The 15,407-nt window shown below is 48.5% G+C and overlaps 1 protein-coding gene across 1 annotated transcript; it reads left to right on the forward strand.

The window, feature by feature from the left end:
• Positions 1 to 2,081: 2,081 nt before the first annotated feature.
• On the forward strand, positions 2,082 to 14,760 carry LOC143484902 (protein FAM110A). Its single transcript, XM_076983943.1, is given in 3 exon segments — positions 2,082 to 2,223; positions 10,954 to 12,414; positions 12,416 to 14,760. Coding segments are annotated over 2 exon segments (1,332 nt in total). The 5' UTR covers positions 2,082 to 2,223; positions 10,954 to 11,557; the 3' UTR covers positions 12,891 to 14,760.
• Positions 14,761 to 15,407: the final 647 nt, after the last annotated feature.

Here is a 15,407-nt window from a genome sequence, read left to right on the forward strand (position 1 = left end):
GTGTGTGTGTGTGTGTGTGTTTGTGTGTGGTTGTGTGTGTGTGTGTGTGGTTGTGTGTGTGTGTGTGTGGTTGTGTGTGTGTGTGTGTGGTGTTTCACGTGCCGTCTGCTTTTTTTTTTTTACCTTAAGAGTAATAAATTGTTTCGGTTAATCTATAAGACTCCAGTGACAATTTACACAGCAGCTTAGTCGTAGCTGCCTGCTGAGAGACTGTGAGCTGTCAGTGTGAGTGAGTCACCAGCTATTCATCCTTTTGTGGTGTGAGTCTTCCTGCAGTGTGCAGTGTGACAGGAGAGACTCTGATTATGGGCTTGTGTATTTATTGAAGACTGGGTGTGGGAAAGCTGATCTTCAAGTGTAGAAACCTGCCTCGACATGCCTATGTGGAATCTGAGTTACAAACGGAGTGTCCACATGTGAGTTGTGTGTGTGTGTGTGTGTGTGTGTGTGTGTGTGGCTGTCTCACGTGTGCATGTGTATGATAGAGCCCAAAGCATGGCCTGTTATCTTCTTAATAAAGATGATCTCTGGTGGTAATCCTGCACCCAGAACTTTCTCTCTGTAATCCCCTCGTTGTGAAAGACTGCCACTCCAGATTAATGCCAGGACACCTCGGTGCTTCTGTCTCCGGGGGCGACAACCAGTGACAAACGGCACCCTTCCCCCCAGCCTCTCTGGCTCTGCGGACATCTTAGCAGTTTGTGCAGGGATGAAATTACAGTCTGGAAATGAGGAAGGTGAGAGTTCAGAGGTCAGTACAGCTTATCCTCCTGCTTGGAGAGTTTGCACTAAGCTCCATGCCGCCATCTCGGGGAGGTGTGGTCTCTTCCCGTTAACATTCGCCTTCCTCTCACGTAAGCCGCGGACTCCGTGTGCTCTCCGTGATGAATCGGGAAGCCTGCCGTCTGTACTCTCCGTTCTGCTGAGTCCTGATCCGGGCACCCGCGGAACCCTCCGGCTTCACCGTGCACCGCGTATCACCTGTTCCCATGGAGATGCGTTTCCACAGCCGCTGTTCAGTAGGATTGGAGCTCATTGTGTTGCTCTGGTGTGGGCCCCCTGGCACTGGTGGTGTGTGTTTCAAAGTCTGTAGGATGGAGAAGACCACCACACAACCACCTGATGGGCCACTGACTGACTCCACGCTCACGCTGCGATGACCCGTGCTGCCTGTATGGAACAAGCCTCCTCGTTAAACATCTCATTAACGAGCGTCATCCCGTCCAGCGTGTGTAGGCACGATTGACAGTTGATGAAAACCTCATCAGGTTCTTTCAGATCACTCAGATGTGATTACCGTAGAGTCACATGACTGACAAAAAGCAGGTGACTACAGCGTTAGTGGTGTGTGTGTGTGTGTGTGTGTGTGTGTGTGTGTGTGTGTGTGTGTGTGTGTGTGTGTGTGTGTGTGTGTGTGTGTGTGGATCCATTAACCACCTCCCACCGCCTCCACTATCCTTTCAGTCTGGCCACCGCATAGGAGAGCAGCTCTGTACCGATCCTGAAAGATCCTGTACTTAATGTGGGGCTGGCGCTAAAAATGGAAACACACACACATAAAATGTAGGCATTTATATATATATAACTTACAAAATATATATATTTATAAGTTATATATGTGTGTGTGTGTGTGTGTGTGTGTGTGTGTGTGTGTGTGTGTGTGTGTGTGTGTGTGTGTGTGTGTGTGTGTGTGTGTGTGTGTGTGTTATATATATATATATGCACATCCCGAAGAGACAGACAGTTCTTTTCAGTCCTGCTTGGTTAATCCCATAGGGAGAGCAGCTTGCCTAATAGCAGGATATCCTTATAAGAACCCTGTTGGTTTGTTTCTGTGACTCTTTCCTCCGGCTCTTTGATGAAGCGGACCGAACGTGTTGTATCACTTCCTCAACAGTAACACTGAGGTGTAAGAAGGTGGTGGTGCTCGAGGGACTGGGGGTGGTGGGCGGGCAGTGGAACATCTGTACACAAGTTACTGTGTATCACATGGTCTTCCTGTCTGCACTCCAACGGCCATGCTGATTGGTCATAGTGGGCGGGGTCAGGCAGAGGAAGGGAGGGGCATTTGAGTTGTGGGCTGGTTTGCACAGACAAGGACTCCCTCACACGCTTCGCCTCTTCAGGGTGACACTAGTTCCTCAGCCGGTGTCTGTTCTCAAAAAGGACTTTCAGCTCTCGCTGTAGCTCTCTTTAGCCTGACAACTCTTCATTCCTCCTTCGGTAAGTTTCTGCACAGAAATAGCTCATTAGAAATCTATGACAGTATGTAAAGACTGAGTTGTTTGTCTGAGGTAATGTAACTGAGACTGGTGAAGTAATCTCTCAAGTAACTCTATACGGACTTTTTCTGTAAAAAAAAAAAACGACCCAGTGTTTTGGGTTAGTTCTTTTCTTTTTCTTTTTGCACTAAAGGTAGAAGCAACCAAACAGTTTTGAACTGCCTGCTGTTATTTAGAGCAGAGCGCATAAATCTTTTAGTAATTGACATCATTCCCAGAATGTTAATGAGTGCCTGTATTGAATCGTTGGGGGGTGCGTTACCACTTGATAAGTGAGGATAAGCTATTGCTCGTTAAACTCCAGTTTGTGTCAGAGGTGACAAAAACCCTCTCTACTTAACCACAGTCTGCCCTTGGAATTTTCTTATCTTGCCTTCATAAATGGGCCTTGGTTATAATGGTGGATTTATTAGCATGCCGGTAGGCACAAGAGGCTCTCATACATCAGATTAGCCTTTTCTCATTTATAGATGCGTTGTGTTCATACTGCTAAGTACCTAAGTTCTGTGAGTGCTTCTCCCAAATGAGTGTCAACAATAACCAGCAAATGAGTCAAGAGTGGGGAGCTGTGTGTGTGTGTGTGTGTGTGTGTGTCCACGTGTGCACGTGCGAGTGTATGCTTGCGTTATGTTGGCATATCCTCCTCACATGGATAGGAAAACAGATGGATGCCTCTTCTGTTACTGGGGCACTGGCCTCCTTGTCTAAGGTCCACTGTGATTGACATTCCAGGGTCAGTCATTCGATTCTGCGTAAACAGATTAGAGCTAATCAGGGTTGCCTTACAGTTTGAGAGCCACTGAATGTTTTCATAGGTTTTGTGGTATATAGTTGTTTGTTCATGTCGTGTGTGTGTGTGTGTGGGTGTGGGTGTGTGTGAGAGGTGAACGTTGGTTGTGGTAACTGGTGGAGAGGGGTGGAGGGGGGTGAGTAAGGGCAACCAGCAGAGGCTGCTGAGACGTTAGGATGCTTGCAACACCACCCTGACTCTGTCATTATATCTGCAAGTGTGTGCATGTGCATATGTACGTGTGTTCTAGTGCACACACACACACACACACACATATATATAATATATATAGTGATTATGTGTGTATAAGCAATCCAATCCTGTTGTTGTTGTTGTTGTTGTTGTTTCATATTTCCAGCCTTAGCTGGTTTTGTGTGGCGCATCAACAATCGTCAGCTGTCATCCCATCACGGTTTGCCCTCAGGGTTAGAGCTTGTGCGTGCAGCGCAGAGCCATGTGTCTCATGTCCGTTGCCAGGATGTACAAGGCCACCATGGTCATAACCGATAAGATGATTGGACGGTTTGTCCGCCGTCCTTCTTGATCAACACCTCACTAGGGACGGTGTCATTTTTCTGCTGCTGACAGTCTGCCTGGTTGCTAAGGCGATAAGAAGAAATCTGTGCCAATGGTGTGTTTTAGTTCAAAGTTCACGCTGACCCCAGCCACCTTGATGACCTGCCCTTAAGACAACATCAAGAAAACAACAGCCCGACCCAGGGGAGCTATTGGTCCACTAACGGCCCTCTGATGGTCTAATGGTCCACCTTGGTCTAATGTGTCTGTCCATTGTTCCATCCTGGTGGCCTTCAGGTTGCATTACCACCCTGATGGGGGGCGAGGCCCTGGTGTGTCTGGGCCCCTGATGGGGGGGCGAGGCCCTGGTGTGTCTGGGCCCCTGATGGGGGGGGGCGAGGCCCTGGTGTGTCTGGGCCCCTGATGGGGGGGGGCGAGGCCCTGGTGTGTCTGGGCCCCTGAGGGGGGGGGCGAGGCCCTGGTGTGTCAGGGCCCCTGATTGGGGGGCGAGGCCCTGGTGTGTCTGGGCCCCTGATGGGGGGGGGCGAGGCCCTGGTGTGTCTGGGCCCCTGAGGGGGGGGGCGAGGCCCTGGTGTGTCTGGGCCCCTGATGGGGGGGCGAGGCCCTGGTGTGTCTGGGCCCCTGATGGGGGGGCGTGGCCCTGGTGTGTCTGGGCCCCTGATTGGGGGGCGAGGCCCTGGTGTGTCTGGGCCCCTGAGGGGGGGGCGAGGCCCTGGTGTGTCTGGGCCCCTGAGGGCCCCGATTGAGCTGCCTTATCTCCAGGCTCAGTGAGAGGGCTTGGCAGCGCGTGATGGGAGGGAATGAGAAGAATGTGCGGCCGCAGACTCACTGGGCTGTGGGAAGGGCTCAGCGCTGCTTCATATCCGCGCCAGTTAGCACCACGCCAGAGGTTCGACACGCTCGTATTACTCATCCCAACATTCTGGGACCTCTTCCTCTGTTATTGGGTTTTGGAGGCCCTGAGTAATGTTTTCTGCTCCTCTAATTTGGACTGATGCCCGTAAGTGGCGGTTCGTCAGGAGGAGGGGCTCGGTTATGGGTGCGGAGGGCAGCTGCACCACCTGCTCTTATTTGATTATTACAACCCAATAATGAGGGGTGGGGGGGTCCTCCTCCACGCCCCTCCTCCTCCACGCCCCTCCTCCTCCACCCTTCATCCAGCGATACACACGTTTGCAGCTGAATCTTTGGCCTTAGAGATGTACTCAAGAATGTGTCTGGAACAAAAAAAATAACGATTACACACACGCATGGTTATGCTGATGTCTTCATTTGGTATTTAGAGAGATTTGTGGTCTTTTTTGGCAGTGCAAATGCACTAAGCGTGATTATGAATGGGGAGGTGAGTGTTGAGAATGTCCTGGGGGCTTCGGTGTCCTCACTGTCCGCTGGGAGGATGAAGAGTCAGGCTCTCCACCACTACAACAACTCTTTGACGCTCTGGTGGTTCAGAGGTCAGAGTTGACTTTGTCCTGCTGTGGGTGTAAGAAGCAGCTGTATTGTGCTTCGCTGCATTGTGGAATGTGAGAATGGGGCCATTATAGAGCTCTTTATAAACCCCCCCCCCCCCCCCCCCCCCCCCCACCCCACCCTACCCACACACCCCTCCTTCGTTCACAGATAGGGGAATGCAGTAGATATGGACCCAGAACACAGGACAGATTCTGGCTGAATGTTTGAGTCCTTACGGATTGGTTGTCATGGCAGTGGTGTGAGCGCACCTCTGAGGTATCACACTCTTTCTCCAGCGGGTCAGTTGGAAGGTCTTCTGATCACCTCTCACTGAGACAGACGTGCTACACAGTGCTTAACGCTGGGGTCACAGTGCTTAACGCTGGGGTCACAGTGCTTAACGCTGGGGTCTCTCTAGGGTTCCTCAGCCTAAACTTCCAGCACTGGTAGAAATGTGAAAATCATGAGTTGGAGGTTTAGACTGCACTGCATGACCAGTGTATTCAGAGCTTATTGCAGTGTAGATTACACTCCACCCAGTTACAGAGAAGAGTGAAAATGTAAACGATCCAGACATCTGTGCAGAACTCAAGGTGGTGTAATAGTGTCTGCTGCCATATAAAGCAACTGATAATCTTTAGCACAAAACCTGAAAGTGTAGAAAGGCTCCCAGAGCCCCAGAGAGCAAACACAGGGGCTGGATAACGGATGATGTTCAGGTCCGTAGTATCACATAATGACGCTGAGGTGGACTGAGGAGTCTTTATCACATCTTATCACTGATCTTGGTGGTGGTGGGACTGATAGAGATGACCTTTTAAAGTTTCTGCTTGTATGTTTGTGAGGTAGTAAGCTCCCATTATCTGTGTCCTGCAGGGCAGTCGCGGACTCCACCTGAGTTTAATTTACACGTTACTCGACGCCTCCATGTTGACCTGCTTTTTATTAGCAAGGCTAGGCTATCCGGGTGGCTTTGATCCTGTGCTCTTCCGAAGTGGGTACGGTCACTTCTACAAATCTGAAATGCCGTACTTCTCAACAATGCGCGAATGCCCGAGATCACGTAGCAGAGGTAAGCCGTACCTCTCCCAGCTCCTGCACTCTCTCCCAGCCTCATGTTTATTTAGTGTAGAGTCCAGCAGGGCGGGCCACACCAGTCCTGCAATCTTCGCTGAGCAGGACAATCAGGGTCCAGATAACGCTGCCACTTGCTGGTTTGTAACCCCTCGTCCACTTCAAATGAACCTCTCTCACTTTCACTGACCTCAAGAAACCTCTCATCAGTGGTCCACGCCTGGCTTCTGTGGGCCAGAGACTATTTATTTTTACTCCTTGTCATTTAGGGGGCGTTATCTCCAGGAATTCCTCCGTGAATTGTAAAAACAACCCGTGTGCAGCCATTTTCCTTTCTGCCTGTCTCTCTCTCTATCTATCTCTCACTCATTTCTCTTTCTAGATTTTCTGTTCTTTCCCCTTCATTTGATCTTCCATGTCCTTTTCTGTTCTTCCTCTCTCTCATCTGCCCCGTTCTACTCCAGGCAATAATTGATAGATATTGTAAAAGTACCAAATTGCTTCCAGTCACAGAATTTCCCCTGTAATTACAGCATGTAGTGTTTCTCAGCTGGAATGTGTGTTGTCATTTTCTTTCCCTCTCCAGCCTTAGACTGGTGGAGATAACCCACAGTCTCCACTGTTTTTAGTGGTGGTTTAAAGCACCGGTGCTGGTAGCATGTTTGAGAGTGTGTATGCGTGAGCGTGTGTTTGCGTTTGTGTGTGTGTGTGTGTGTGTGTGTATGTATTTGTGTGTGTGTTTTAGTTAGTGTGTGTGTGTGTGTATGTATTTGTGTGTGTGTTTTAGTTTGTGTGTGTGTGTGTGTGTGTGTGTGTGTGTGTGTGTGTGTGTGTATGTATGTATTTGTGTGTGTGTTTTAGTTTGTGTGTGTGTGTGTGTGTGTGTGTGTATGTATTTGTGTGTGTGTTTTAGTTTGTGTGTGTGTGTGTGTGTGTGTGTGTGTGTGTGTGTGTGTATGTATTTGTGTGTGTGTTTTAGTTTGTGTGTGTGTGTGTGTGTGTGTGTGTGTGTGTGTGTGTGTGTGTGTGTGTGTGTGTGCGTGCGTGCGTGTTTATTCCACTCATGATAAAAGATAAAAGCTGTGATGACAGGATCAATGTAGTCAAGATGAATATCCAACCCAGACTATTATACTTATACCAATCACTTCCAATACAAGTACCACAAATACAGTTTACAAAGTGGGACAAATTAATATCTAGATTTATTTGGGAGGGTAAAAGACCTAGAGTGCGCTTTACCACTCTCCAATTACCCAAGCTCAGGGGGGGACTCGCACTCACAAACTTAAGAGACTATTTTATTGCAGCTCAAGTACGTCCATTATTGAACTGGTGCTGTACTAATTTTGTAGCTCACTGGAAGGATATAGAAATAAGTAACTATAAATGCCCTGTTCAAACATTCATTGGTGAGAAGGAACTACCCCTTCAAGTTAGGGAAGAGATGGATCCAATAACATCTTTTACTTTAGATATATGGCACTCTGTTGTAAAACAGTTAAAATTAGATGATGGATTAAGCCTTCTAAAATGGATAGCGTATGACAAAAATTTTACACCAGGATCCACTGACATAACGTACAGACACTGGGTAGACAAAGGTATAACTGCAATGTGCACTATTACAAAGGAGGGGAATATAGTAAGCTTTCAGGAAATGAAAGATAAATTTGGCCTAGTAAATGCAGATCTATTTAGGTATCTACAAACAAGGGACTATTACATTAAAAAGATTAAAAAAGATGAGGTACATCCTCTCATTAAAATCCTGGTAACATCTTACCAGAGACATACCCCAAAAGCAATCTCAAAACTATATCTATGTCTACTGGAAAGTAGAAAACACTCCACAATATACATAAAATCTAAATGGGAGAAAGAAATGGAGGAGGAGATTCTAGATGAAACCTGGTTTGAGATGTGGAAAAATCATCAAACTACAACACAATCACATAAATGGAGGGAATTTGCTTGGAAAAATCAGATTCGCTTTTTTATCACTCCTCAAATAACAAACAAACAAACTTCACAGCAACAACAATGTTGGAGAAAATGTGGAGAAAAGGCACCACATCACACACACATTTTTTGGAGTTGCAAGAGACTAGAACCATTTTGGCGACAGGTACATGATGATCTGTGTGAGGTGTTAAGTTACAATGTCCCTTTTACTTTCAAGCTACTTTACCTTGGGCATCTGGAAGGGTCTGTATCTATTGAAGACCAATATTTGGTTAAAATACTTCTCATTGCAAGTAAAAAGTCTATTACAAAAAATTGGTTGAAACCGGACATACCGAGTAAAGGGCAATGGGTTACTATTATTAAGGAAATCCAAGGGATGGAAAAGATGACATATAAATTGAAACTGAAGGAAGAATTATATGAAAGAAACTGGGTGAAATGGATACATTATACAGAAATGTTGAATGCAATGTAATTTCTATACTTTACACCATAGCTACTAAACAACCCATTGTTAAATAGGCCAACTGTTAATGTTATTGTTCTTTTCTTTTGTCTATTTGTTTGGTTCTTTTTTGGTCATCTCCGTTTGATTTACTTGTAACATACTGACTGTATTTAAATATACAAATGTATGTAGATTGAGTATATTAACATACTCATTGTATTTGAGAATATACATGTATGTAGATGTTTTTCATTTGAAATGGAACGTCAATAAAAACAAAGTTAAAAAAAAAAAAAAAAAGCTGTGATGTCACAGAACACTTCCCCATGACTCGTGCATTCGTACCTGTGCTTGCCTGACTCACTTGCCTGCAGTGAGGTTCTGACCTGACCTGTACCTCCAGTACTGACGGGCTTATGAGGAGCGATGACTCACACAATAAGGAGTGTGTGTGGTGGGAGGGGTACACTACCTGAAAACAAAGATTTAGAATAAAACTAGGGAATTAAAAGAGGTTAGAAGACAAAACAGAGGTAGAAAATAGTCCAGAACAGCTGTGTTGTGTAACTATAAACCATTGTTAAGGTGTGTGTGTGTGTGTGTGTGTGTGTGTGTGTGTGTGTGTGTGTGTGTGTGTGTGTGCGTGTGTGTGCGTGTGTGTGTGTGTGCGCGCGCGCGCGCATGTGAGTGTGTGTTTGTGTGTGTGTACGTGCATACTACTTATAATGTACACACTCTTTGTGTAGCTGTCTGTTAGGCTGTTGTGATCAATGTAATACTTGTGTTGTGCTAGAATGGATGTAGTAGTCTTGACCCACCCAGGCCTCTCACTGCTGTCCTCTGTGGGTGTGTAAGCGTTGTGCGTTGGTGACCATGACTGTGTGGGTGTTTTGGTTACTTGGCGTAGTGTATGAAGGGTACTGGGTCCCCTGTCAGCATTTCTCGCCTGGCTGGATCCTGAGCAACTGTGTCTTCTATTAAAAGCCCTGGCACTGAGCAACAGCTGAACATTTGTGGGGGGTGTGTCAGCACCACAGACTTTCACCTGCATGTATATTAATTATTACTGTGCCTAAGTGTCCTGAGGAGTACAGAAGCGCATGCATGTGTGATGCACACATTTTTACCACACATGGAATCACACATAGACTTTCATGGTCTTCCTGAGAAAAGTCCAGCTATCTTCATGCACATCATCAATTTATTTGAATGTAAACCTGCACATGTTGTGTACATATTCTACATTCTGATGTTTCTTGTGTTCGGGCCACAACAGTATTCGCCCCCACAGGCCGTTATAATGGACTTCTGGGTTGGTCTTCTGCATGTGAATCATAATGATTATGAATCATAATGATTCATGTGTTCACTCTAGCATCTTCCCTTCGTGCGTTTCTATCCTACCTCTCATGTCATGGCAGTGTTCAGGATTTCAGTTAGCTCACACCGTTTGCAAATCTGTCTCTTTCTACTGAGAACGTGTGACGGGCACACGGCTTCACAGACTCAGCTGGACATAAAACGATTAATTTAAACTGTGCGCTTGAATATGATGATGAGGATGATGAAGGGCAGGCAGTGAGTCTCTTGGTGTCTGCCATCACGTAACAGAAATCATTGGTAGTGTAAGAAAAAGAGGGATAATGCAAATTAGCCTCTTAACTCAACAGAGACCGTGGATTCTAAAGTTGTGACAAAATACAATTCCAGCGTCAGTGTTGAGCAGCTGGAGTGGCCGTCGGTCTAGTTCTGGTCCAGTTCTGGTCTTCTGGTCTAGTTTGGACTGTCTGAGTCAAAAGTGTTGCTCATAAGTGTGTTGACGTGTGAACGTGCCTGGGCCCAGTGTATTAACCATGATAATCTGCCTGTAATTTGCTGTGTATGGACAGTGCACAAAGCCCTTTATGTGCTCAAGAATACTGCCCAAATGAAGGAGAGGAGGAGATTAATACGCCCCCCCCCCCTCAAAAAAAGCCTTGTTGTATTTGATGCAACTGAATGTAAAATATTGCAGCTGTCTTTTTCTTTTTCTTTTTTGTTGTCTTTCAAATAATTTCATTTGAATGAAAATTCAGTAGGCGTGTTTGTTGTGTTCAGGGGGAAGGGAACAATTGGTCAGAGCTTTTGCTGTCAGCCAATTGGAATGCACTCCTCTCCCCCTTTCTTCTCTTATATGCTCTGAGCTCCTTTCTCTCTGCTGATTGGCTGTTCAGCCAGACAGCATCTGGAGGCTCGGGGAGTGTAGTAGGAGGAGTTAGGCAGTGCATTAAAGCCAAGTGTCTGCCCCATTTGTTCCACAGTGCTCCAGTGTGCTTTATATGTGTGGAGCTGTGGGAGCCAGTGAAGTTCCTTCTCTTTCTTCTCCTCTTTTCTGATTGCGTCTCTCTCTCTTTCTGTTCCAGGAGACCACAGCCCAAAGAGGAGGATCATTGGAATACAAGCTTCTGAAGAGTTTGTGGTAGCCATCCAGTGTGTGTGTGTGTGTGTGTGTGTGTGTGTGTGTGTGTGTGTGTGTGTGTGTGTGTGTGTGTGTGTGTGTGGGTGTGAGAGAGAGACAGGGAGGAGTGCCACTGTGTTTTGCCGGCTCCACTTGGCACCTGAACCAGTGCTCGCATCACATCGCGAGTTCCGTGCTCTCTTGAGCGTCTGCCCTCGCCGCGGTGGGGCACTGAGCCGGGCCGATGTGGAATGCAACCTCTGGCGACCCTCTCCCACAAACCTCCATTCAGTGACTTGCACGGCCAAGAGTGGAGATAAAAGAGGAGCAGAAAAGAGGAGCATCAGCAGGAGAGTTTTGGCCCCGGCTGGAAAAGTTAAAGGAGGTGGGGGCCCTCAGGGGCGCAAGAAGAGCTTAAGAGACACAGGCAAAAGAAACTGTGAGAAAAGTGTGAGTACAAAAGACCTTTCTGGGCTGCTGGACACTGGGAAGCTCAGAGACTGACCGTTAGCCTCTGGTTCACCCCACATCCATTGAGCCCACAACCGTCATCACTGACCTAAGCCGTCATGCCGGTGGAGACCCTTCGTCCTTCGCATGGGCGTCTGGCAGGGGGTCCTTTCACCTCAGCTATGCCTTTCCGAATCCTGAACAAGGGGCCGGAGTACTTTCGCAAGGTCCCTGAGCCCGGGGTCCGAAAACTGAGCGCCGTGGAGCGCCTCGAGGCCGACAAAGCCAAGTACGTGAAAAGCCAGCAGGTGGCGCTCACCAGGCAGGAGCCCGTCAAGCCACCCATCATTCGCAAGCCGCTGATGTCGCCGGGCATGGCGCTGCAGTGCCGGATCAGCACCCCGCCGGCCCGGAAAGTCCCCCGCAGGCCGTCAGACAGCGAGAACGGAGGTGGGGGGTCGCAGGGACCTCGACGGGGCCCCCAGCTCAACCTGGAGGTCCTCAACAACCTCATCAACATCCCCGACGGGCCCCAGCTGATGTCCCCCGCTCCCTCCTCACCCTCGGCCTCCTCGCCCTCGTCCGGGGGGAGGAGCATGGCCAGCGGACAGTCGGCCGAGCCTCAGCAGGGTTTCAGCTTTAAGGCCCACCTGCTGCCACCGCCTGACCCCTACACCGCTTCTCACCTCCATCTACGTCCTCCAGAGCCCGGTCGCCGGCCACCGCCCATCCCGGCCAGAGCCCCCCGAGTCCCCGCGCCAGGCACTTACGGCAGCCCCAACTGTGTGACGGTCCGGCGGGTGGACGTGCGGCCGCAGGCGGAGGCGCGGAAGCCCCGTAGGACGCCCCTGCAGCCCCTGCAGCCCCTGCAGCCCCTGCTCAAGCCTGGGCAAGCCGCTCATCCCCAGGCCGCGTCCCCGGGCCCTACAGCCACCCGTCACACCCCTTCCCTCCCCACCCGCTCGCCGTCACCCCCGCCTCCAGTCCCGCCCCCTGGTCCTGGCCCCGCCCTCGCCCGCCTTCACCCGCCTGTCCTCCGCCAGCTCGCGGGGGTCGAGACCCGGCTCGGCACGGCACCGCCCCTCTCTGCACCGCTCCAAGTCGGACCTGAGCGACCGCTACTCGCGAGCCACCGCCGACCTCGAGCGCTTCTTCAACTACTGCGGCCTGGACCCGGACGAGGTGGAGGGCTTGGGTGGAGTGCAGTGCTTCGCCCGCGCCAGCTCCGACATCGTCTCCGTCTCCAAGCTGCGCAGCGTCAGCGCGCCAAGCTCTGAGTGCGGAGACAACGGCCATACTTATGGGGATGATGACGACGAAGAAGACGGGCCGGTTCGGCCCGGCGGACGCGTGCCCTACGGCATCTCTATCATTGAGAGGAACGCTCGGGTCATCAAGTGGCTGTACGGAATACGACAGGCACGGGACTCACAAAGTGTGTCTAACGTGTGAACACCTGTGGCACTCTCAGAAACGTCAAAACAGGGAAGAGAAGGAAGATAAAGGGGCAGAGACTTTACCCAGCATGCCTCATTTTGTTTCTCCTTTTACATGCAATATATTTATTATGTTTTTTTGGGACTCTTGGAGGAACTGACATATATTTTTTATTTTACATTTGTGTTTAATATGTACTGTTTTTATTTGCCGTTCACTAAAGTTCAAGGTTTTCGGATCTTGGACGTCTCACTTGTGTTACTCTGGTATGAATCTCTCGCTTTTCTCCTGTTTTCTTAAGCGCGTCAGTCTGCCACACCTTTTGGGCTGTAATGACATTTTACCTCAAAGGAAGAGAAGGATACAGCAGACTAAATTGAGCTTTAGAGACGCTGCACATTGACTTTAAAATGAAAGTCATTTAAAGCAATAATTAAAATAGATATTTTAATAATAGACTGAATTGTTGATGATGATGATGATGATGATGAAGGCAGCAGTAGAACTGCTGTAATGGTGCTGTTTGGGTACTTTAGTCACACCTAGCAGTGATGTGAGAGCTGTGGCTTTTCTGATCTCACTCACTAGTCCAGCGGTAGAGGGCTTAGGAGTGAGATCTAGCCGGGTACTGTTTAGATGGGGAGTCCTGTGTATTTCTACACTGCGGATCAGGGAACGCGGCGGTCCGAAGAGAGCCGTGTGCCATGGCGAGGTCTCAGACGCCACACGCTGGTAGCAGAGGCTCAGGAATCGCGGTCGGGAACACACACACACACACACCTCCGCGCTGGTGATGTGGCGTGTGGGAGTAAGAGGAGACAGTGGGGAGATGCAGTGGACCGCAAGACTCCATGACACTGTGAAGGAGCTCCGAGCTTCCTAGTATTCACTTTAAACACGGCTGCCTGCTCAAGCGCTCGTGGCGATTTCCATATCGGTGAGCGAGAGCACACACACGTTCATGTATACGTGGGAGCATCCGGTAGAATGCACGCGTTTACATACACACGAGAGCTTTCGTTAGCGCGTACACGTTTATGTACACATCAGAGCAACCGGTCGAATGCACGCAAATACGTACACGTGAGAGCTTTCGTTAGTGCGCACACGTTTACGCACGCGTGAGAGCTTCCTTTAGCATGCGCACGATTACGTACAGGCACATTTTCTTGATGATGTATAGAAAGCCATTGCTGCAAAAGCATAGTTGCACCCACAAACATTCCAGCCCTCACAAACATACATTTTCAGCATCCTGTTGAGATTTTTGTTGTTTGTTTGGGGCTTTCAGTTAACTTTGTGCATCCCAGCGTTTAATTCACTCTGTGCAGGTTTATATATCATTTGGCAAGAAGTTTGCCTCATGTGTCAGATGGATGCAGGAGGTAGGGGTGTAGAACAGCCCACTGGAGCAGGAGTGAGTCTGGGTCAGAACTCTCAGGGGGAAGAACACCGTCATGGTGATGAGACGCAGGAAATGAAATGGTTCTTCAAAGCTGTTGATTTAATAGAAATTTGTGGACAGGGAAGAAAAATTGAAGGTCTTTATTCACCGTGCAATTTTGAGTTCTTTTTAACTGAAGCAGTTTGATGTTAAAGCACAACAAACATTCAAGTGCTGTTTGGATTTTGAGTGTACAGTCTAAAGCCTCTTAACATTCATTAGTGAAAACACAACACTTGTGCTACACACCCACACATCCACAGATGCTAACATTAACAACACACAAAACACAATAAGACACTCTGTTTTCTGTGGACAATGAAGTATGACTATAGTTATATGGTGAGTCTGTTAGTGCTTTGAAGTTCAGCACTAAGACATCAAAGACGGTGAATTTCTGATGCAAAATGTCTTGTAAAGATGTCAATAAAGATAAATTGTTTTTGAAAAACCTTCGCCTATATCTGTCTGCTTTCCACATTCATAATTTTCTTTTCATTAAAAGAAGGCAATAGATGAGGCTCTCTTGTTTATGTAACATGTAAATACGTTTCTCCCTTGAATCAGGAACTGCAGAAGTCTCTTCTAGACTCTGTGGTCTACAGCCTTCCATCCTGCAGCTCTCATCTAAAGAGCTTTTGCTGAGACATTTGGTGGTGGAAGTCTTAAAGGATTTTAGATGCATCCTTGACTTCCCGCTAGATCCAGACATCAATTTCCACCCTCCCCTTTTTTCCCCGTCCATCATCCGACTCTCCGGCCTTGGTTTCGAGGTCATGTTTGTTTGCCACGTTTGTTTTGTCACGAGGAGTGATGAGGAGTGACGAGGAGTGATGAGGAGAGTGTGGCTGGAAATGCCAGACTTTCTCACGCTGGCTCTGTCTGCCGATGCTGCTCCAGTGACCCCGGCGCTGCTCGAGTGGCCCAGGCGCTGTCAAACGCTGCCGGGTCATGAGAGGCTGAAGCAACACTCACCTGTCTTGGTCCGGCCCAAGTGTTTCCTTGGATGGCGGTGTGATTTACTCCCCCGTTGATTAGAGGTGAATGGTGTCAGAAACCTTCAAATTCACACCTGCACCTGCTACAGG

Source organism: Brachyhypopomus gauderio, chromosome 21 (genome assembly GCF_052324685.1).
Source record: "Brachyhypopomus gauderio isolate BG-103 chromosome 21, BGAUD_0.2, whole genome shotgun sequence".
NCBI lineage: Eukaryota > Metazoa > Chordata > Actinopteri > Gymnotiformes > Hypopomidae > Brachyhypopomus > Brachyhypopomus gauderio.